At 37.4% G+C, this 23,494-nt stretch overlaps 1 protein-coding gene and 1 long non-coding RNA gene across 2 annotated transcripts; both read right to left on the bottom strand.

The window, feature by feature from the left end:
• Positions 1-6,269: 6,269 nt before the first annotated feature.
• On the bottom strand, positions 6,270-6,881 carry LOC104096546 (histone H3.2-like). The gene has a single exon (XM_009602934.4). The coding sequence runs from the start codon at positions 6,831-6,833 to the stop codon at positions 6,423-6,425; it is 411 nt and encodes a 136-aa protein (XP_009601229.1). The 5' UTR covers positions 6,834-6,881; the 3' UTR covers positions 6,270-6,422.
• Positions 6,882-12,683: 5,802 nt separating this feature from the next.
• Positions 12,684-15,567, bottom strand: LOC138893286 (uncharacterized). Its single transcript, XR_011408395.1, has 3 exons — positions 13,586-15,567; positions 13,379-13,499; positions 12,684-13,308 (listed from the first exon to the last, which is right to left on the bottom strand). It is a non-coding gene; the product is annotated as an uncharacterized lncRNA (long non-coding RNA).
• Between the last annotated feature and the right edge of the window lie 7,927 nt (positions 15,568-23,494).

Below are 23,494 nucleotides of genomic sequence, written 5' to 3'. Positions count from 1 at the left end.
TGAATTTATGGAAGAAAAATCAGATTTTTATAAAATCTTCTAAAAATAAAAAATTAAGATTTGAAGGTCCAATTGATTTCGGAATTGGACAAATTTTGTATGGTTGAACTCGTATCGGAACGGGTGTTCGAATTTTATGAGTTTTTTCAGAATTTGAGACGTGGGTTCCACTATCAAATATTTTAATAAATTTCGGATTTTTATCCGGAAAATGTATAAATTCATATGGAATTAATTCTTATGATTAGTATTGAATATATTGAATTGTTTATGGATAGATTTGAAGCTTTCAGAGGCAAATTTAAAAGGAAAAGTTGTGGTTGAACAATTGATTGGAATTTGCAAAGCGAGGTAAGTGTCGGGGTTAACCTTGACTTGAGGGAATAGAACCCTTAAATTATTTGTTATGTGAATTGCATGTGAACGACGTATAGGGGAGGTGACGAGTGTCTATACGTCCTCAAATTAATTTTTTGCCTGCTTACTTGAAAAATCATAAATTATTTTAAATCATAAATTAATTATTATAATTCTTGTTAATTAATTAATTAATTATTATAATTATTATAATTCTTGAAAAATCAAGAATTATTATAATTCTTGAAAAACATTAATTCTTGAATTCCTCCATTAATTGTTACATGCTATTTGAATTATAGGTTTTAATTGTTATTTGACATTTACCATATTAAATATTAAACTGCCTATTTTCTACTTGATTTTCATAATAATTTGCTATTTGTCATTGTTTGTTTCATAATTAAATCATAATTATTGTATGCTTGTTGTCTTATAATTTTATATTAATTGTTACAATTATTGGAAAAATTTCTCCTATAAGAATTGGTAAATGAATATGTTGGAGGAGCGGGTTGCATGCCGCAACAGAATTGATTATAATGAATATATTGGAGGATCGGGTTGCACGCCGCAACAGACTTATTAAAAGTCTATATTGAAGGATCAGGTTGCACGCCGCAACAGACTTATTAATAGTCTATATTGGAGGATCGGGTTGCACGCCGCAACAGAATTGATTATAATGAATATATTGGAGGATCGGGTTGCACGCCGCAACAGACTCAATTAAAGTCTATATTGGAGGATCGGGTTGCACGCCGCAATAGACTGGAGGTCAGGCCATTAGAGGTGGAGGTCAGACCGTTAGAGGTGGAGGCCAGCCGGTTAGAGGCCGTCCCAGAGATGCAGTTCAGAGTGGTGGGGCCCAGCCCCGATTTTATGCTTTTCCAGCTAGGCCTGAGGCCGAGTCATCTGATTCTGTGATCACAGGTATTATTTCAGTTTGCCATAGAGATGCTTCAGTTCTATTTGATCCAGAATCTACTTATTCCTATGTGTCCTCCGATTTTGCTTCATATTTGGTTGTGCCTTGTGAATCTCTGAGTGCTTCTGTGTGTGTATCTATACCGGTGGGAGACTCTGTTATAGTAGATCATGTCTATCGTTCGTGTGTGGTTACTATTGAAAATCTTGAGACTAGTGTGGATCTTCTACTACTTGATATGGTAGATTTTGACGTTTATCTTGGGTATGGATTGGATGTCTCCTTATCATGCTATATTGGACTGTCATGCCAAGACAGTGACCCTAGCTATGCCGGGGTTACCTCGGTTAGAGTGGAAAGGAACTCCTGGCTATTCTGCCAGCAGGGTTATTTCTTATATGAAAGCTCGGCGTATGGTAGAGAAAGGGTGTCTAGCCTATTTGGCTTATATTCGCGATCCCAGTGCGGATGTCCCTTCTATGGACTCAGAGTAGTACATTTCCAGTGGCACCAGCCGTTTCACAGCTGGGGGAGGAGCACAAACTCCCACTACTCCCACTCCGGAGCAGATGGCTCCACAGAATCAGGCTCCAGCAGCCCCGCCAGTTGGGCTAGTTTAGCCAGTTGTTGCGGCACAGACCGGTGATAGGCCCGCCATGTCTTTTGAGGCCTTATTGAGACTGGATAAGTTCACTAAGCTTTTTACAGTTCACTTCAGTGGTACACTTTTTGAGGACCCACAGGATTATCTTGAACGCTGCCACGAGGTGCTACGGAACATGGGTCCCACTGTATTGAATAATAAATTTTTGCTTTTGGACTTATAGCCCTAAATGGTGCACAAAGATAAAGTGACAGACACAAACTCACATCTTTAAATCTCCCAACAGGGATACACATATAAGTGGGTCACAAATTACGGAGTTCACCCATAAGCGGAGCATAATAGGAGGACTCACCTCAATATTCAGAACCGAATCAAATTAAGGGAAAATATCCTATTATAACAAAATCAGGATCGTACGTGTAATGACACCATCTGGTGTATCGGCCTCAGCCAAATCATAGCGATTATATCAACGGGTCGGGCCTCCACCTCTTAGGCGCCCACTACCCGCCTGTCCTCTACCTCTAGCTAACTGTGCACGTGGAGTGTTAACTGGAATAAAGCTTGTAGGTGGAGTGATCTGATGAAATCCACCACTCCCAAGTCTGGGACAATCTCTCATGATGTGCCTAGTATTACCACACTCATAGCAACCCCTCTGCGGGTTCAGCTGCTCACACTGAGTATGTGCCGGATAACTGGGTTAACCATTACAGGAATCTCGTGCTGGTAGTGCATTGTAAGAACTTACTGTAGTACTCTGAATATTCTAAAATTGTTTTTGTGACCCCGCTGGTACTAACATGTAGAATTATTAAGGACGCGAAAATACCGCAAGCCCCAGCATCATCCCATACAATCTCACCTCCTAATTATATACAAGTTTCGGAGAACCTTTCAATACCACATAAATACATCTCAGGTCCCAACTGATATAGCACCTGACCCCGCAATCTGATCGTTGATAGTGGACTCCCCTCACTTGGCGCGAAGCCACAGGATACATTTCGATGATCAACAATACTAACCTTCATCGCTCGTAGGACACCGTTCATAAGACACCTCAAGCCATTTATTTGGCGCATGTCATCTTCGTGACAGTTAGACTCGCTTCCTCCAGTGCCTTGGCTGCGTATGTACCCTTCGCTAAATAGAAATCTATACGAACTACATAGTCTCTAATGCCACCAACTATTTCAGATCTACATCTACCTAGTGACCCTACCACAAATGTGATGATTAGGCAATTAATTAAACCTTCTTAAGATCATACTTATTAACCAGCTATCAAAACCTGTTGCACCTTAATGTACACAACTGAATGATCTCTCAATACTTCTGCATCCTTGATCTGGATGACACGTTGTAATAATGGTTGAGCAACCCTGGCTCCCTTATAACCCCTTTATAGTATCATGAACCGTTGGCGTATAGTTGATACCGAGTGCGCAATTTCATACACGAGTGGATACAAAAGGATATAAGATATATGCTTCAAGCTGAATAAATGTCACACAATAAGGAATGAAAGAAGTGAAATTTTCTAACAGTTCTGTAGCCTCTCGAAGATAAGTACAGATGTCTCTGTACCGATCCGCAAGACTCTACTAAACTTGTTCGTGACTCGTAGAACTTATGAACCTAGAACTCTGATACCAACTTGTCACAACCCAAAATCCCACCACAGGCATTGTGATGGCACCTAGTCTCTAAGACTAGGTAAGGCAATTTCAATTATATTGTTTGGAGCCATTTTTTTATTTAAAAACTAACAGCGGAAATAATTACAATATACAATCTCCCAAGACTGGTAGTACTGAGTCACGAACTCTAACTGAATACATGGAATGATCACGAGGACCGAATATACAATACTGTTTGATTAAAATTAACAGTACAATGAAATGAAAAGACTCCAAGGGACTGCGACGACCAAGCAGCTCTACCTTAAATCCTTAGGATCCCGCTTTAACTCTTCTCAAGTCCGATGTCTCCAATACCTGGCTTTGCACAAAAATATGCAGAAGTGTAGTATGAGTACACCACGGTCGATACCCAGTAAGTATCAAGACTAACCTCAATGGAGTAGAGACGAGATACAGTCAAGACACTCACTAGTCTAATAACCTGTGCAATATAGTATACAAAATAATAGGAAACAAATAATAATAAGGGCGGATAAAACAACTAGTGATATGCGCAACAGACAACAAGAATACCATTAATATCACTTAACAATTAATAAACACAATTACACCCAATTAAATCAAGTCCTTCAAATAAATAGCTTTCACATATAATTCTTCCAGATAACTCTCCTTCAAATATAATTTTTCTCAAATAATTATTTTTCAAATATAATTCTTTCAATAAATCTTTTCAAATATAATTTCTTCAATTAAATATCTTTTAAATACAATTCTTTCATATAATACTTTCTAAATAAAAATCCTTCCAAATATTATTACTTTACTATGCCTACTTTTCTGCACTCTGTCATTTGTATCAATACTTTACTATGCCTTTCAACTATCATTCTTTCTTTAAAACTCAGAGTTGCTTTACTGTCTTTATACTCTTAATTAATCTCTTGTATTCCAGTTTTTCCTTGCAAGGGTGTATATATGCTAAAATTAAGAAAGCATAATTTGGATTATGTCCAAATTGACTTATAAACGAGAATATTACTAGTCCCTCCAAAGTTTAGAAGTGTCGAGCTAGTTAAACTTTTGTCTTCTAACTTTGAGACCCCTATTTTCGCTGGAGATGAAGTCTCAAAACAGACAGCCTTAGTAACTTAAAACCAACTGCAGCACCTATTACCAGAAGTTAAAGTTAAACAAAAAATTCTACAAAACTGCTACCAATTGCAGAAAACACATAAAGGATCCACAGAGTTTGTACAATGCTGATGCCAAGAAATGAGGACTTTTAAGTCAATTTTGAATGAAGAGTACCTATACTATTAGTCACTGCAGAGTAACAGGGTTCCATATTTCTAAATGCTTTTATTCCTCCCCTAAATAACAACACACAAGGCAAGAAGTAGCAATTAAGATGTCATAAGAGAATTTAACATTCATGAAAGCCCTGCACTCAGCAATAACAGAAGGCCAAAGCCATATAAGGAAACGAAAATTACCCTCGAAATCATTAAGAAATATATCTCCTAGTTCCCAAATAACAAATAGGTTACATTATTTTATGTATGTCTACCCAAGCTTCAAGCCTTCATTTATGAGTACAAAACTACAATACTCCATCGCCAAAATAAAACAGTTTTTCAATTTTCAAGTGCTTGTGAATTTCACACCATATGTATGAGCAGTACCTTTGTCTGAAAGAAAACGAATAACAGATATCATTAATAAGATTTCAGAATACAGAAAGCTACTGAATTTACAACTCTTTTTAAGGGATACCATCTATTCAGGAGATATTGATATCCACAAATGGAGCTTTCAGGTCAAGTTGAATATACAGAAAGCTACTCAATTTGAGCAAGTATGACTGTAACACTGCTTATCCCAATAGATTACAGTGACTGGTTCCATCACTTTCTGTTGAAACATTCAGATGCAGCAGCAGTCACATTGCTCGAAGCAAAAACAAAACTTACCTACTTCAGCGGTTGAAAGTACTAATAATGAGAAAAGGAAACAGCTTATGAAACCATTTGAATGCATAAACAGCTTATGAAACTCAGTACTTCAAGTCAGACTGAAACTAAAAAGCAGCTCTCTTTGGCAACACAGACCAACAATCTTAGGTAAGACAAGGGCGAAAACTTACCTAAAACTTGCGGAAGATGAGATGCCTCACAGAAGACCAATCATCTTAGTTAAAACACAACTCATTTTGCCAGAAGCTAAAGTAAAACAGAAAACACATCAAATGGCTAATCCATATCTACAGCAGCCAAGTTCAACCTTTGATGACTAACGTGACAAAAGAAACATCTACCCTCCTACAACAATAGTAAATAAGCATTTGATAACAAACCCAAATCAATCTTAGTTTCAAATAATGATAAAGGAAATTCAAAGTTTAAACACCCTACACCACATAGAGGATTTTTAAGTCCATGTTTAACTAGTAATGTCAGAACTTAGGAACTGCTAGTATTGAGTTCCATTTCCTACAAAGACATAATCTTTTTCTTCGTTCTTTAGTAGAATGTGGGGGTTTAATATTTCATAAGCAGAATACGAAGTGCCAAGCACCAGTAAGTAGTGAAAAAGGAAAAGATAATTTCTACACAAATGATAACAAGGAAAAAATAATTTGATGTTTCTATTGAGTTCCTTCTAAACAAATAATCAAACATCAAAAGTACAAACGCTAATAAGATGTAACAGCATTAATAAGATTTCAAAATACTAATAAACCAGAGGTTTTACATATATTGATCGAAACAAGTCACTTGATTTACATCACTAACCCTAACATTCAGCAAAAAGACACAAAAAACAATGCCCTAGATCAGAGAACACGAATTTATCCATAACCATAAGCATAACAAGTTTCATCCTAAGCCCTTTCAGCACGAATCCTCCTAGCGAGCTGAATGTCCTTGGGCATGATAGTGACCCTTTTCGCGTGAATGGCACAGAGATTTGTATCTTCAAAGAGTCCAACAAGGTAAGCCTCAGTAGCCTCTTGTAGGGCAGCAACAGCACTGCTTTGGAACCTCAGATCTGTCTTGAAATCCTGTGCTATTTCCCTCACTAGCCTCTGAAACGGCAACTTTCTTATCAACAACTCTGTCGATTTCTGGTACTTCCGAATTTCCCTTAAAGCTACAGTTCCGGGACGGAAACGGTGAGGTTTCTTCACTCCTCCGGTAGCCGGAGCTGACTTTCTCGCAGCCTTTGTAGCTAGCTGCTTCCTTGGAGCCTTACCACCTGTTGATTTGCGAGCTGTTTGCTTAGTACGAGCCATTTTGTAGATTGGGAAATGCTTTGACTGTGAGATAATGGTGAATTTGTGAGATGTGTAATGGGGAAGTTTTATAGGAGGGAAGTGGGGCGGGAATTTTGGGAAATTTTGAAAAGAGTTTAAAATTTTTTGGCGTTAAATTAGTTAGTCCCTTAACTTGTTTAGTAATCTATGTGCTACCAAAGTAATAAATCTTTAGTCGCCACGTGATTAAGTTAGTTAATCCCTAATTTGTTTTCTTACCGATTTTTTTAAACATGTTTTCTTTCTCAATATACTCACGTGTTTACTTGATATGACAAGTGTCAGCACAGAAGAAAGACATGTAATTGTTTTAGGCCTCCAAACTACTGCAGTTGTTTAATGCAAGCAAGATAGTTAATAATTACTTTTATTTATTTAAATCAAAAATCATTAAATATCTACATATTTTTAAGAAAACTATTATAAAAAATGAGGATACATATATAAATAAATAATTTCAGTGTAGAGATATATACAATTTTAAAACTATTTTATTTTTTAAGATGAGAAAATTTTTGAATAATAATTCATATGATTATGCTATATGGATAAGATCATACAACTTAAAATATTATAATATATAAAATTAAAAATTATATAGGTGAGTATATAATATGAAGTAAACAGGGAAAAATTATAATATTAAAAACTATTTAAAATAAAGGTAGATAATTTAGAGAGTAAAATAGGTATATAGTCATGAAAGTTTGAGAAATCTAGTTGGGTGGTCTTTTCAGTGCTACAGAAATAGTTAAGCAGTTTTTCTATTACAAACAAAAATAAAGCATAACTTTATTAATTTTAAATAGTTGATTGATTATTTGAGTAATGGAATCGATCTTTCATGCAGTTTTAATTTGTGGTCTTTTTTCGCTTATTTATGTCAGTTTGGGTACTTTATGAAACCAATATCATCGGCATTGTTTCTTCATGTTATAATCTTATTAATTATGTGGCTAAGCAAGGATGCATGAGTTGAAATTTATTTTTCTGATGGAAAGAAAAAAGGGAATTTTCACCATGACCTAGCTTTTGAGTTGATTTAAGTCTAAGATCTATTTTCTTAGTCAAAATAGTACGGGCTGGTCAGTTTTTGGACCGATAATTAAAAAATAACCAGTATTTTTAAATTAATTGAAAATAAATATTATTTTATGGGGAGATAAAATCTGCACGAAAATACTCTGAATTAAAACACACCCTAAATTGGAACAACAATGTATAAAATGTATACGCTTATTGTTAATTATTGGTCGCCACATTTTTTACTTTTTCATTTATCTTTTTTATTTTTTTATGTAACGCAATTGTTTTTTAGTTTTTATTTTTTTCCTCCGCTCTAATGGAGAAGAAGGAGAAGAAGAAGAAATTGGAAGGGAAGAAGAGGACATGGAGAAACGGTTAGTTTTATTTTAAGCCATTTGTTGGACGCATGGCAATTTTTTTGGTTCTAAATAATTCAATTAGAGATTCTAATAATTTCCTGTTAAAAAATAAGGACAAATACAAGCTAGTTTGATAACGTTAAGAATTTATTTGAACCGAACTATAAAAGGAGAGCATGGGTAAACCGTTTTGCATAATTTAGGGGTATTAGATTGCTAAATCGTGATGAAGAATTGATGAAAGAAGATGAACAACAGAGAGAGAGAGGGGAGAAGTTTCTCGATATTTTTTCGTTCCACACAAAATCTGTACAATGTATATGTATTTATCTAACTAACTCACAGTTGTCAACTAACTATTTATGCCTAACTCTAGTTAACTATTAATGACCTACTAACTATAGTTAGCTTAAGTGACTCCATACATTGCTTCACACGTGACTGGAAGTATCTCATTATCCCCTCCCTCCCCCCCCCCCGAGCTAGGGGACATGAAGATGTTTTTCATGCCTAGCTTGGATAATAAATTATTATGTTGAGATCTCCCAAGACCCTTATTGAGAAAGTCTGCTTGTTGATAAGCAGTTGCAAGATATAGAGTACTGATAAGATCATTTTGCACCTTTTTCCGGATGAAGTGTCAATAAATATCGATGTGTTTGGTGCGCTCGTGTAAAACAGGGTTTGCAGCTTTCTGAAGAGCTGACTTACTGTCACAGAATATGGGAACATGTAAGGAAAGAGTGACCCCTAACTATTTGAACAGCTCAAGGACCAAACCAATTCAACCACTATAGAAGCCATGCTTCTGTATTCTACTTCTGCAGAGCTCCTAGAGATAGTGGTTTGCTTCTTGGACTTCCAACAAATCAGGGAAGAACCAAATTTAACCAAATACCCTGAGATTGATCTTCTAGTATTTGGACAGGAGGCCCAAGCAGCATCACAAAAGGCAAGGAGAGACTCAGAATAAACAGCTGACAATAAACCCCTAGACCAGGACAAGACTTAACATATTTAACCACCCTAAGTGCAGCCTCCCAATGAGAAATTTTTGGAGAATGCATGAACTGGCTAAGGCAATGGAAAGCAAATGAAATATCAGGTCGAGTAATAATAAGGTACAATAGACGTCCAAGTAATCTATGGTAAGGCCATGGATCATCTTAAACCTTGTCATCAACAGATCCAACATGAGTGTCAAATTCAAAAGTAATGAACTTGACATTCAACTCCATAGGTGTGGCAACAGGCGTGGAACCAGAAAGATCCAAATCAGCAATCAACTCCAAGGCATACTTCCTCTGGTGCATGAAAATCCCCTTAGCACTCCTGGAAAATTCAATGCCTAAGAAATACTCGAGTTCCCCCAAATCTTTGATTTTAAAGGAGGATTGCAGCGCATCCTTGGTATCTTGTATTAACTAAGAATCATCACCAGTGATAAGTAAATCATCAACATAAATCAAAACTATAACTATCTTCCCTGCCACTTTCTTAGTGAAGAGGGAGTTATCGCGCCCCCTTTTTCTCGCGAAATCTGGTTTCGACATGTGAAAATTCTTTTAATGAGGTATTAAAATAGTAGAGTCGCCACCTAACGGTTTAAGGTACGTTAGGGGCACCTATTATGCAAATGACTCTGTTTGACTAGCCAACGCCACCAAAGATCGGGTAAGGGCTCAAGTTACCTCAAAGAGAAGATGTTAGGCACTCCTCGACGTCCACAATTGTGGGTCCCGACTGAGCTTAAGATTATGTGGAGTACGATTAAGCTAGGTGATCAAATAAAAAAGGGAGTTCAGAAGTCAAGAGCTTTATTACAACATGATTAATATATATCTTGGTGCGAATATAGGAATACAACTATTTAGATCTAATAACAACATATAAAGAAGAAGGGGGTCCTAAGTTTTTTATCCTAAAGGATCACCCCGTGCAACATAAATAATACTTCGTAACTCCCTCAAGATGGGGTGTTACTCATATTATTCAGCAAGCACAGACTATCATCTCCTGCTACTCGATTACTATGTTAAAGTTATTACCTAAAAGCGTTCTAATTCAATTATAGGTCGTACCCTATGCGTGCATTACCCGTCCCATACCTATGGTCCAGGAGCTATTGGACCTTTATTTAGGGTGGTTCTAGACTTAAACTTAGGCTGCTCAAAATAATAAAACTAGGCGACATACAAAACACATTGGACTTCAAATATGACAATAAAAGGGGGCTCAAGTTTGCCTCCGCACTTAAGCAATAAATGCACGCAAACACATATGCTAATCATAAATCTGCAGAATCCTATAGACATGCTTTCTAGGCGATCAAAGTATGCATGTAATTTCAGATACAGGATATAGCTTATAGACAGAATCATGCGGGTATTATAAGCTAATTATTGAAAGTTTTAAGTTATCAATCCTATATGTATGATGCCTAGGTGATCTACGCAGTTGGGTATAACAGAATCTGTGGGAAGAACCCCAGAATTATCCAGATTTTCCTAACAGTGACGATCAAGAACATTGTTTAAGTAGTCTATATTAACCAATTAACAAGCAATTATTTTCTATAGGCATGATCTCTAACAATTGATGATTAGAACTCATTTTATTTATACTTAGTCCTATAAACAAGATTTCTAGTGAACAATGTGATACAATAGCAATGAAGTGATCAAAATCCTATAGGTATGATTTCTAGTGAATAACTGAAGTGAATTGAAGGAAAATTCATTAACATTTATTCCTATAGGCAGGTTTTCTAGTAACACATAGCAGTGAGAATAATGGCAACATTCATATTTGCTAGCAGAGAGCATGTGTGTGTACTTGTCCTAATGGCATAATTTCTAACAGTGCAACCAAGATTAAAGGCATATACATAGCAGGTTGGATAAGTCATGTGAATCTTATAGGCATGTTGGCTACCCTTTCATGCAAACTTTAGACATACCCGTTTCCCCTTCTTACTAATTCCCCAAGTATTTACACAAAGGTTATTACAGGCTCAAATACGAGTAAAAATACAAATGTCACATAACAGCGATAAGAGGCCCACAACAGGCCCAAATAAAATAAATACCCAGTATTGCATGGGCCTTCAATAGCTCTTACACAACATACCCAGGCCTTCAACAAAGATCCACATTTAATACACGACTCAGGGATCCATAGAGGAGTCCAGAACCAGTTTACTCAACCATGGCACCAAGTGTTGCATCACTTGAACCAACCAATTCAGGTACACAATACATAACAGGGGGGAGTAGAGTGAATAGGAACAATTTTTGAGATTGAGGGAGTGACTAAGAACTAAGTCCTGGTGTGTTAGAGTTCACAAGGGTCTCAATTGGACCCCGAGCAGTGCTCACACTAGGGAGGCCAATAATAGAACCTAGGTAGCCTTGGCTTTCAGCCGGCTAAGAATGAAGTGTTTAGAATAGCATAAGTTGCCAGTGAGGAAAATGGACAGAAGTTAGGAGATACATTCATATCCTAAAGTAGACATAGCCAAATTGAGCATATAGAGTAATTAATCAAATAGGCCAGTAGGTTCAGCAGGACAGCAAAGCACCACATAGATAACCTCATACTGAAAGAAATTGGGGAAGAAACAGGTTTGCAAAATATACATAGATTATCATTCATGACATTAAACCAATTGAGACCTAAGAGGTTCGGATTAAGCTAAGCATGCATCTTAGTATCATAAGACAAACATGTTAATTATCATCAGGAGGCAAGATTGCATTGGAACATGATAGGGAGCACGTATTATGACAGTCCAAGTAATCACTGAAGGAACAGGGGATTAAGACATACTGGAGAGCATATTAGCAGGGAAGCAAGATCACAGTTGAGGGGTCTTATAACATTAAAACACATTATGTATGCAAGACAAGTATCATAGAGATTCGGTACATAATGAAGAGTAAGCTCATGTAAAATAGCACATGTAGGTATTATAGCATCGACGCAGTAGACTATTTACCGAAATCGGTCAGAAACTATTAAAATTTTTTTAATTTTAATTTTCCGACCGAATTCGGTCGGAAATTAAAAAAATAATAATTTTATTTAATTAAATAATTAGTTGTAAATTATAATAAATTGTTAATTTATTTTAAAAAAATAAATATATATTCATAATTTCCGACCAAATTCGGTCGAAAATTTCAATAAACTGGAGAATTTATTTGAAATTTACGACCGAATTCGGTCGAAAATCTGGGTAAAAAATGGGCAGAAAATGCCTATTTTTGAGCTACACCACCTGCTAATTACAACCAATATCCATCCTATAATGGCAGCATTACATTGCTGATATTCAACCATAATTAATCAACAACAATAAATATACTAACAATAACAACAACAATTAACTAACACTAACAACTATTATCTAACAACAACAACAACTAATAATAACCACAACAACTAATAACAACCACAACAACAACTACTAAAATGTTCAATAACAAAATAACAATATAATCATCATTCAAAACTAGTCTCAACTAAATATTGACAAGTTCAATACTTTGTTTAGCAATACACACCATTCAATGAGTTTTTTATCTAGCATCATCTCCATCTTCACTCCTAGAACCTTCATCGTCGGCATATGGGGAAGGCTCACGAGACCGGAGAATGGGGAAAGCACCACTAGCAAGAAGATTGGCCAGCTGACCTTGAAGGAGATTAAATTGTTCGTCCCTCCTTTCTAGCTGAACTTGAAGGATACCAAATTGTTCATCTCTTTTTTTTTCTCTAGCCTTTGTCTCTTCAAGCTCTGCTGTCAGCTTTGCGATCTTCTATTCCATAGACGATATAGTCGACCTATCAATCGCCTCGCCTTGGGCGGAAGTCCCTATACCTTGCAATCCAATCCTGTAGCGCCGAAATGATTTATCTAGAAGGCCGTATGCTACCCTCTTTTTAGGACCATCGACAACATCCAACCATATCCTCTGCGCTTCTTCGTCTAAAATGGGCGATCGCTCGCCTTGCTCATTCGGTGGCAAACTTTGAGTATACTCCTCCAAATTAATCTTGTAGCGACCCTTTATTTAGAAGATAGAAAATTACTAACTATATAATATTATAAACATTTATAGTAGTTGTGAAACTTACATGTGTAGTCTTCGCCCGATCCTCGGCCTATCTAGTTGGATCTGTCGGTGCCTTCTTCTTCCGGATGTGAGTCTCCATGAAGAACTCATCATGACTCATCTTCCTCCCATATTTTTTTTTCCTACAAATATAATAAAACGTGTTAACGAAATTAACATATATAAATATAGTTCGATAAAAATAGACCAAAATATTTTAAGAAATTACCAGTTGTCTCCTCGTATCCCCCATGCTCCTTGAACCCAGACAGTGCAAAGAGCCACCCTTCTCAAATGCTCGGGCCTTCTTTCCCAGTTCACTCTGCTTCTCGAATTTCTCGGTGAACCAATACCTCTGCAGATCCACACATACATCCGGTAGAACCCATGAAGGCTACTTTTTAACCTTTCGAGCGGAGCTGAAGGAATCAGAGAGTCTCTTACGGCATTTGTACTCCAAAAGTTTTACAAATTTCACGGTTATACCGGTCCTCCCAGGCACACTTATTCTGCAAATAAAGTATGTAACGTTAGATGAAAATATTGTTAATATAATGCTTAAATAGATAAGAATTGTATTAAAAACTTAAATTGGTTGAACATCTGTTGCACGAGATCCTCTGGAAAGTCACTCCAAGTCGGATAGGGTGCATTATACAACCCGACAAGAATATCAGTGATTATCTTTGTAACATGATGATTAGGAATGAACCCGCAACATAGAAATTACATTAAATAAACAAGAGTAGCTATTATAATTCAGCAAAAATAAAGAAGTAATAAATAAATCTTACCCATTTCCCTCAGGCCTGATGATGATCCTATGATAACAATCATAACGCACATCATCTGGATCATCATCCTCCGATGAATCTGAAGCGTGCACAAAAAGGGGGGCATTTGGCTCAGTGCTACTATCCCGAAGACGAAAACTAAAAATGCTAGGAGATGAACTTTGTGGAGAGGGAGACGGGGTCCCTGATGAAGATGGCTGAGATCCACACCCTTGCATCGATCTAGACCCCTGATGCGATCCAGACCACTGCTGCAATCCAGCCGACTGAAATCTAGATGGATGCGATCTAGCTGGAGATGAAGCAAATTGAGCATATGACGGGCGTATCATATGGCTCTGTGACTGGTGACTCGATGCACCCATGTTAGTACTGGTAGGATCATGAGGAGGAAGCGGGGTATAGCCCTGTGACGGAGAATGGTGATAATACTGCTGGGCGGGCGAATGGTGGGTAGTATGATGCGTAGATGGATATGGTGGAATAGATCTGTGTCTAGAAGATTGCTGCCGGCCATCAGCAGCAGAGGGATGCAAGTGTGGAGTTGAAGGAAGCGTGGGTGTAGCACCATCATCATGATCGATAGACCTTTTATCCTTCCTAGATCTACCTCGACCCTTATCGGCCATCTGCATAAATTAAAGAAAATGTTAGAATTGAGAATATAAATCTATATAAGTTGAGAGCGCTTGAAAAAACTAACATGCTAGTCGTCTTCGTCGACTTATCCTTCCTCGTCTAAAAATCCTTCCTCTTCACTTCTTTCATTTTCATTAGGTGATTCTTCATCCTCATTTTCTATGATTGTTATTTCCTCCATATCAACTTCTTCTAATATGCGTTGAGGATGCTCCAAGTAATTTTCTAACTGATCATCCACCATTTGGTTAACACTTGAGGTATCATTTTGGTAAGCAACATCTAGCACATTCTCAACTTCCACCCTACCAACAGGCTTTGTTTTGATTACAACCAACTAATCAGCCTTATCCTTCCGCAATGGATATGGAGCATAGTACACTTGCCTAACTCTTTCTGCAATTATAAAAGTATCATAGCGATCATACTCCCTCTTTTTATTAACCTCAATTATGTTGTACTGCGAGTGTATATTTGTACCTCTTCTAGGTATTGGGTCAAACCACTTGCATCGGAAAAGTATGATCTTCTTATTTGGCCAACCTGAATATGACAATTCTAGAATCTCTTTGATCACACCATAATAATCATTTTCCCCATCCTGGCTGCCTTCACCACCTTTGACACACACACTACTGTTATTGCTTTTTTTATACTTGGAGCATTCCTCGGTGTGAAATTTGTAACCATTCACATAATACTTAGACATAGTCGTAACCGTAGGTATAGGTCCCCAAGATATGTCTTTCAAAAATTGATTAACACCGTTGTTTGAATTATTGACCTATATGTAGGGGTAAATAAATCACAAGTGAGCAAGTTTATTTACAAGTATGTATATTCACATGTGAGAAAGTATATAAGATTCACTTACACACTCTTTAAACCATGCCTCAAATGTAGAATATACAACACCATGACCAAATTGGCTCACGAAGTCACTGAGCGACGCATTAAAAATTATTTGTTAGTTGTATAAACCAAATTAAATAGTAGCCCATGTAAATTAATCTTACGTCAACACTTACTTAAGAAAGGGTTGAACTTCCGGATAATTTAGCAATACATGATTTGAAGCTGATATGTACTCCATACTACTTAGGCCCCTTTTTTGTTCGATCTTTAGAACCTCGGCTTGGTTGATTGAATAAGGACATTAGTGGATATAATGGATCAATCTCAATCACCACATTATGCCGATTGGACCTATTTCTAGCACATGGCACATGACTGTCAAAGTAGTAAGAACAAAAATGGGCAGTTTCCTTTGCAAGATAGGCTTCGCATATGGATCCTTCAATCCTATTCCTCTGTTTAACAAATCGTTTACACTTGCCGATAGTCCTGTACATTGTCATATTAGACGATAACGTTAAAGAAAATTACAAGAATAAATCAAGGTTTGATCATTACCTCTCGAATGGATACATCCACCTGCATTGAACCGGGCCTCCAAGTCGCGCCTCGTGTACAAGGTGAATTGGAAGGTGTTCCATCACATTAAAGCAATCACATGGAAAAATCCTTTCCAGCTTATTACTGATTACATGAATGTTCCGATTCATTTGAAATAGGTTTTCTTCCCTTAATGTGGTAGAACATAAGTCTTTGAAGAACAAGCTTATCTCTGTGATGGGTTTCCATATATTTTCAGGCAATCCACAAAATGCAATAGGGATTAAGGTTTCCATGAATATATGACAGTCATGACTTTTCATATGAGTCAGCTTTCCCTCAACCATATCGGCACATTTTTCTAGGTTCGATGCATAGCCCTCGGGCATCTTTAGGTTTGTAACCCACTCACAAATGTGTCGTCTTTGTTCCAAAGTGAATGTGTAGCTAGTCTTGGGCTTGAACACCTTACCATTGTTCCCAGATTGCAAATGTAATTCAGGTCGCCTGCAATATTCTTGTAAGTCCAGTCTAGCCTTCGGGTTATCTTTTGTCTTATTCTTATCATCCATGACTGTGTTGAACAAATTGTCAAAATAGTTCTTCTCAATATGCATGACATCAAGATTGTGCCGGAGAAGATTATCCTTCCAATATGGCAACTCCCAAAATATGCTATGTTTTGTCCAGTTATGAGTAACACTATATCCAGGAAATCTAGAAGGTGGGGCCTCGGAAACTTTAGTGAAGTTCTGAACCCTCTCCTAAATTTCCTCACTGGAATAAATTGGAGGTGGCAAATCATGTTCAACTGTATTCTTTTTGAATGCATTCTTCATCCTTCTGAACTAATGATCAACTGGCAAGAACTGACGATGACAATCAAACCATGACTGCTTTCGGTCATGTCTTAAAGTGAATGCTTTACCATTTTTCATGCAGTAAGGACATGCTAACTTTCCGGCAGTCATCCACCCAGACAACATTCCATACGCAGGAAAATCATTAATGGTCCACATTAAGTTAGCACGCAAGTTGAAATTTTGCTTAGCTGATATATCATATGTCTCAACTCCATCATACCACAACTATTTAAGCTCATCAATCAGAGGTTGCAAATATACATCAATCAAACTTTTTGGATTGCGGGGACCGGGAATAACACAATTTAAAAAAATATATGGACTAGTCATATACATTTGAGGCAGAATATTATACGGCATAATAAAGATCGGCCAACATGAATATGGTGTTGTAGAAACAGAAAATGGCATGAAACCATCAGCACACAAACCCAACCGAACATTCCTCGGTTCACTAGCATAATCCGGATACGTCCTATCAAAAAGCTTCCAAGCTTCCCCATCTGAAGGATGACACATAACACCGGGAGGCCATCTATTTTCATAGTGCCATCTCCTATGAGGAGCGGAACACATCGATGCGTACAACCTCTTTAATCTAAGAATAAGAGGTAAGTAATGCATCGACTTCACATCAGCCTTCTTCCCGCTGGAAAGCCGCTTAAAACGAGGTTTTTCACAAAATTTATAACTTTCTAAATCCGCATCACCCTTATAATACAACATGCAACTATCTTTACAACAATCGATTCTCATAGATGAGAGTCCTAACTTAGAAACCAATCTTTTAATCTTATAGAAATCTTCAGGTATGTTGAAAGTTGGGTCAACTAGTTCACTCATAAGGCCAATGAAAGAATCCATTCTTGCTTGAGAAATATTGGTATCTGATTTGATACTTAATAATCTAACCGCAATAGACAACTGAGAGTGCATACTCCCTTCCCTTAGTGGACGACTAGCGGCCTCTAAGTGTTCATCAAAATATTTTGTCTCTTCGTTAGGAGATTGTTCAACACTTTCATGGGTTTCAAAATTGAAGTGCATCCCAAAAGCATCCACAACCATTTCATGGTATTTAGGATGTTGAACGTTATTCCCCACCGACCTACTACTTTCACCAACAACTACATTATGAAATACACCATCACTACTATCAATCTCTCCATGACTAATCCACACAAAATAATTATCCATAAACCCTTTTTTATAAAGATGAGCCTTAACATCCTTCGATCCAAAAAAAATGCAAACACTTGCACTCCACACAAGGACACCCAATCAACCCTCCAATCCGAAACGGTTCAAGTGACATTGCAAGCGTAATAATGTGATGACCCAAAAGGTCATCTTATGTTTTAGAACTCGAATCTGCGCTCTTAAGCCTTAAAAATCTCATTTTTACCCTCCTCCATTTGCGTGCACAGCCTGGGCAGGTTTCCGGAAAGCTTTTATGTTGAAAACTAATAAAAATAAAAAATTTTGCCTTAAAAGTTAATTTTAGTTGATTTCGGTCAATATTTTTGGTAAACGGACCCGGATCCGTGCTTTGACGGTCCCGGTAGGTTCGTATCGAATTATGGGACCTGGGCGTATGTCCGGAATCGAATTTGGAGGTACCTAGCTTGAGTTATGAATTTTTTATGCAAATTAAAAGTTTAGAAATTATTTATTTTTAAGAATTGATTGATATTTGGCATTGTTAGTATCGGGTTTGTATTTTGGTTTCGGAGCCCGGTACAGGTTCATTATGATATTTAAGACATGTATGTGAAATTTGGTAAGAAACGGAGTTGATTTGACGTGATTCGGGCGTCCAGTTGAGAAAATAAAAATTTTAAAGTGTTCTTGAGAATTTCATTTGATTTGGTGCTATATTTAGAGTTTTAGGTGTTATTTTGGCAATTTGATCGTGCGAGCAGGTCCGTATGATATTTTTAGACTTGCGTGCATGTTTGGTTTGTAGCCCTGAGGGCTCGAGTGCCATTCGGGCGATGCGCGAGTTGAGTTCAAACCTCAACAAGGCTACTGGTGCACCAAATCTTGTGTGCCCGCACCTGCGAGCCTTTGGTCGCAGGTGCGAGCGATAGCCCCGCAGATGCGACCCAGGCCTGGACTTCATTTTTTCGCAGATACGGACTTTTCTCCGCAGGAGCGGGACCGCAGAAGCGGAACCCTGTACGCAGGTGCGGCCCCAGTTAGCCCAATTCTTTTCCGCAAAAGCGCACATCCTGTCCGCACATGCGGATGCGCAGGTGCGACCAAAGCACCGCATGTGCAAAGGTCGCTGGGCAGTGAGTTCATTTAATTCGGACTCCAGCCATTTTTTTTCTCGTTTTCAAAAGGATAGGAGGCCTAAGGCGATTTTTCAAAGACATTTTCTTCCCCAAATCATAGGTAAGTGTTCCTTAACTCGTTTCTTTCAATCTTTTACTTCATTTTACTAGAATTCAACCTAAAATCTAGAGTTTTCATGGTAGAATTAGGGGTTAGGATAGAAACTAGGGATTTTGGGAATTTGGGGATTTAGACCTCGATTTGAGGTCGAATTCCAAAACTAATTACATATTCAGGCTCGGGGGTGAATGGGTAAAAGGATTTTGGTCCGAACCTCAGATTTTGACCAAGCGAGCCCGGGGTTGATTCTTTTTCGACTTTTTGGAGGAAAATTTTAAAAATTTAATTTATGAAATATAATTGATTCCTTTAGCAATATTTGATATTATTGAGTCATTTTTGAATAGATACGAGTGGTTTAGAGGTGAATTCCAAAGAAAAAGTTGTGATTGAGAATTAAGTGGCCTTCGGAGCGAGGTAATTATCGTGTCTAACTTTGGCTTGAGGGAATAGGTATTATGTGTTCATTTGCTACGTGTTTGGTTGTTAAATACGATGTATAGGTGAGGTGACGAGCATCTATGCGTCGTTGTCGAGTCATAGCATGCGAATGAAATTCTATTCTTGTCTATTTTGTAGCCTTAAATTCTACTATCCATGCTTAGCGGGTTATTTGAATTGTTGGGTGACTCATATCTGGTTTCACTGAGATTTGGTAACTTTCGAATATTGATTCAAGGTTGAGATTACATTGTGCTATTGATTATGGGCAAAATACTGGCTCCTTTGTGATACTCTTATTTATCCGTTGTTATCGATTTTGTGATTGGTGAGGAGGAGTATAAAGCACGAAGGGTGATGCCGTCCATGCTTTATTTATATTGTAAGGAAGAGTGTAAAGCACGAAGGGTGATGCCGTGCATGCTTTATTTATATTGTGAGGAAGAGTGTAAAGCACGAAGGGTGATGCCGTGTATATTATGAGAGGTTTAATGCACGAAGGGTGATGTCGTGCCGTTTTATTTATTTATTTGGTGAGGTTGAGAGTAAAAGCACGAAAGGTGATGCCGTGCAGTTTTTCTTACTGTTTTAATTACTCAATTCGTTTAAGGATTTTCTGTTTAATTCTGTCTTTTCATTATTCTCACTCTTTATGTTGTATTCCCCATTGTATGTCCCCTTCCTATTATTTCTGCATTATTACTTTATTTACTGTTGTTGCCACTAGCATGATTATATTGTTCAGGTTATATGTAGGTGTCTTGTTCTAGCCTCGTCACTACTTCGCCGAGGTTAGGCTGGACACTTACCAGTACATGGGGTCGGTTGTACTGATACTGCACTCTGCACTTTCTGTGCAGATTTTGATACCGGGTTAGGTTGATCGAGATTTGCTACTGGTCCGCTGTCCGGAGACTCAAGGTAGATCTGTCGGCGTTCATACACCTTGAAGTCCCCGTCTATCTTTTATGTCCTACTGTTTTCTTTCATTCAGACAGTTGTATTTCTTTCAGACTATTACTTGTAGTAAATTCTAGAATGCTCGTGAATTGTGACTCCAGATCCGGGCGGTAGTAATTAATACAGTTTTATGATACCAAATCAAGAATTCAAGGGATCGTGTTTTGAGTTCGGATCGGACTTACAACTCTATTTTTATAATTTTGAATTTTTTTAGCCGAATCTCCGCCTCCGTATCCATACCTTGATCTGCACCCCCGAATCATAAAATTTAGATTTTTCTGAATCCGACACTCGGATCCGTACCCGTATCGAATGCCCGCACCCGAGTCCGAGGAACTTAGTATTTACACAATTGACAGTAATGTATGTGTTGAAAATATTGTTTTTTCTTTACTAATAAGAGAAATGGGTATTTAATTTTGGTATCAAACCTATACAATTCCCTTTACCGTTAGCTGCTACTACTACTAAGAGAAATGGGTACTAGTCCTTGAAGAAAGAGAAGTAAGCGTGTGTGTAGAACTTAATTTCCACGCAAGTTAGTACTCCTAAACCATGTTGGAAAAATAGTTTCTAAATTTCCTTCCCATATAAATGTCTCTTTCGACTGCCAAACAAATTATCTCTTTCAATTTTTACATAATAGTTGTGTTGTTATTAGGGTTAGCAGTTCTTGCTGTTGAGAGAGTGTAGCCATGGATATAGAATCAGTTTTTCTGAACGTTTTTTCCATAAAGAAGAAGCCAGATATAATTCAGTTGATTAAAGCATCTATTCAAGTTGTTGCATTGAAACACCCAACAAAGTTTAAGAAGCACAGAGATGAAATACTAATGATGTTACTGAATCCGGAAAAACACAGTGTTGGTGATGAAGAAATCGACAGTGTTAGTGATATAGAAGAAGATGAAGAAGTCGACAGTAATGGCGGTGCTGAGTTCTCTGTTGATGATCAAGAAACATGCCATATTCTTGGGCGACAAGAAAACTACAACATCAGTAAGACCGAATCTACTGTATTGAAGGTAAAACTAAGTTTAAAGAAGACTCGAGACATTGACGACAAGGTTCAACACAAGCATGTTGATAGTGATAAAGAAAAGAAGACAGAAGCAGGAAAGTGTCAGTCCGATAATACTAAAAGCAAGAACATGAGTTGTGTTACGGGATCGGCAACCAAGAAACAGAGGCTTGAGGGAGTAGAGAATCTAAAGAAACAGAGTTATACAGTTGCAAGACAAATGCAAAAAACAACACAAAGTTCTACAGTTGCAAGACCAATGCAAAAAACAACACAAAGCATCAAAGATATGAAGAGTTCAAGAATGAAGTTTGAATCAAGTAAAAGAAAATTTGAGGAAAGGGTTGCAGAGCAAAACAAAGCGAAGAGAAGGATCATAATGGTGGACTTTCATGATATGCCTAAACCTGCTAAAGATTCGTGTGCTCCCAAACGCTGCTGGGACAGGAGGAGGAGGTTTTGAGCGAGATTCTGATTTGATTTGTTGCAAGTTTTGCCACAAGAATCTTTACTTTCCTTTTTGTCTTTGTAATTGTGGAGAGTTTCATCATTCACTTCATTTTTTTATTGAGCATTGTGTATACCTGTTATATATTTGAAGGATCAAGTATTCATTCCCTCCTCATGTGTATTTTGGCTCCAAAGGGGTCTTTTCAGTCCTACTTTTCTGCACTCTGTCATTTGTATCAGTACTTTACTATGCCTTTCAAGTATCATTCTTTGTTTAAAACTCAGAGTTGCTTTACTGTCTTTATACTCTTAATAAATCTCTTGTATTCCAGTTTTTCCTTGCAAGGGTGTATATATGCTAAAATTAGAAAGGAAGATATGCTCTTTGATCTAACTATCTTTCTTTTCCCTTATTAAGATTTGACAATAATCAATCTTTTTCTTGTTGCTATTAGTAAATTCATGTAGTTGCAACAACAGGTGAGGTTGATAATTGATATTTAGTGTACTTAAATAGCCAAAACTAGATTTCATACCTCCGAGGCAGATAAGCTCAAGGAGATGTTTAACAGGTTGGGAAAGTATAGATTAAATTTTCAACTCATGATTGCATTAAACAGAGTTTGTATAGTATCAAAGATTACTTACACGAACTTGTTAAAGATGCTTTCAAGTTATCAGGATAATGGTTCCGTTTTACGTCTACAGCATGAGATGGAACAAAAGTCACATTCTCCCACTGGTTGCTTACAGTACTCACACATGAAATGCAGTAAACCTCTCCAGAGAAGAGATAATCATCTAGCTATGCATAAAGTGAAATATATAAAGTTTCCATGTTGAAAATATTTTGATAATTCTTTTACAATTAGTGAAGTGACACCACCCAAAATGAACTTAACATGAAACAATCCATGACAGAGTTAAAGTTATGGCCTACAGTCCACTGCAGTTGTTTATTGCAAGCAAGTAGAGCAAAAATGCTGAGTGATGTTAGTACTCTAAAGAATAGTGGGGCAATGCACACTGCATCTTGCAAGCATGGCTCTGGCCAGTGAGAGTTTTCCACTACAGTTCTATTACTACCATTTTTGGCATAAGTTAAATATCATTCAACAATGTTCAAATTGATCTGTAGGCTGCATTTTTTATCATTTTTCTTGGCTGGTCGAGCC

Source organism: Nicotiana tomentosiformis, chromosome 6, assembly GCF_000390325.3.
Source record: "Nicotiana tomentosiformis chromosome 6, ASM39032v3, whole genome shotgun sequence".
NCBI classification, from domain to species: domain Eukaryota; kingdom Viridiplantae; phylum Streptophyta; class Magnoliopsida; order Solanales; family Solanaceae; genus Nicotiana; species Nicotiana tomentosiformis.
Note: the sequence above shows the minus strand (reverse complement) of the source record. Positions and strands in the feature narration are given on the sequence as shown.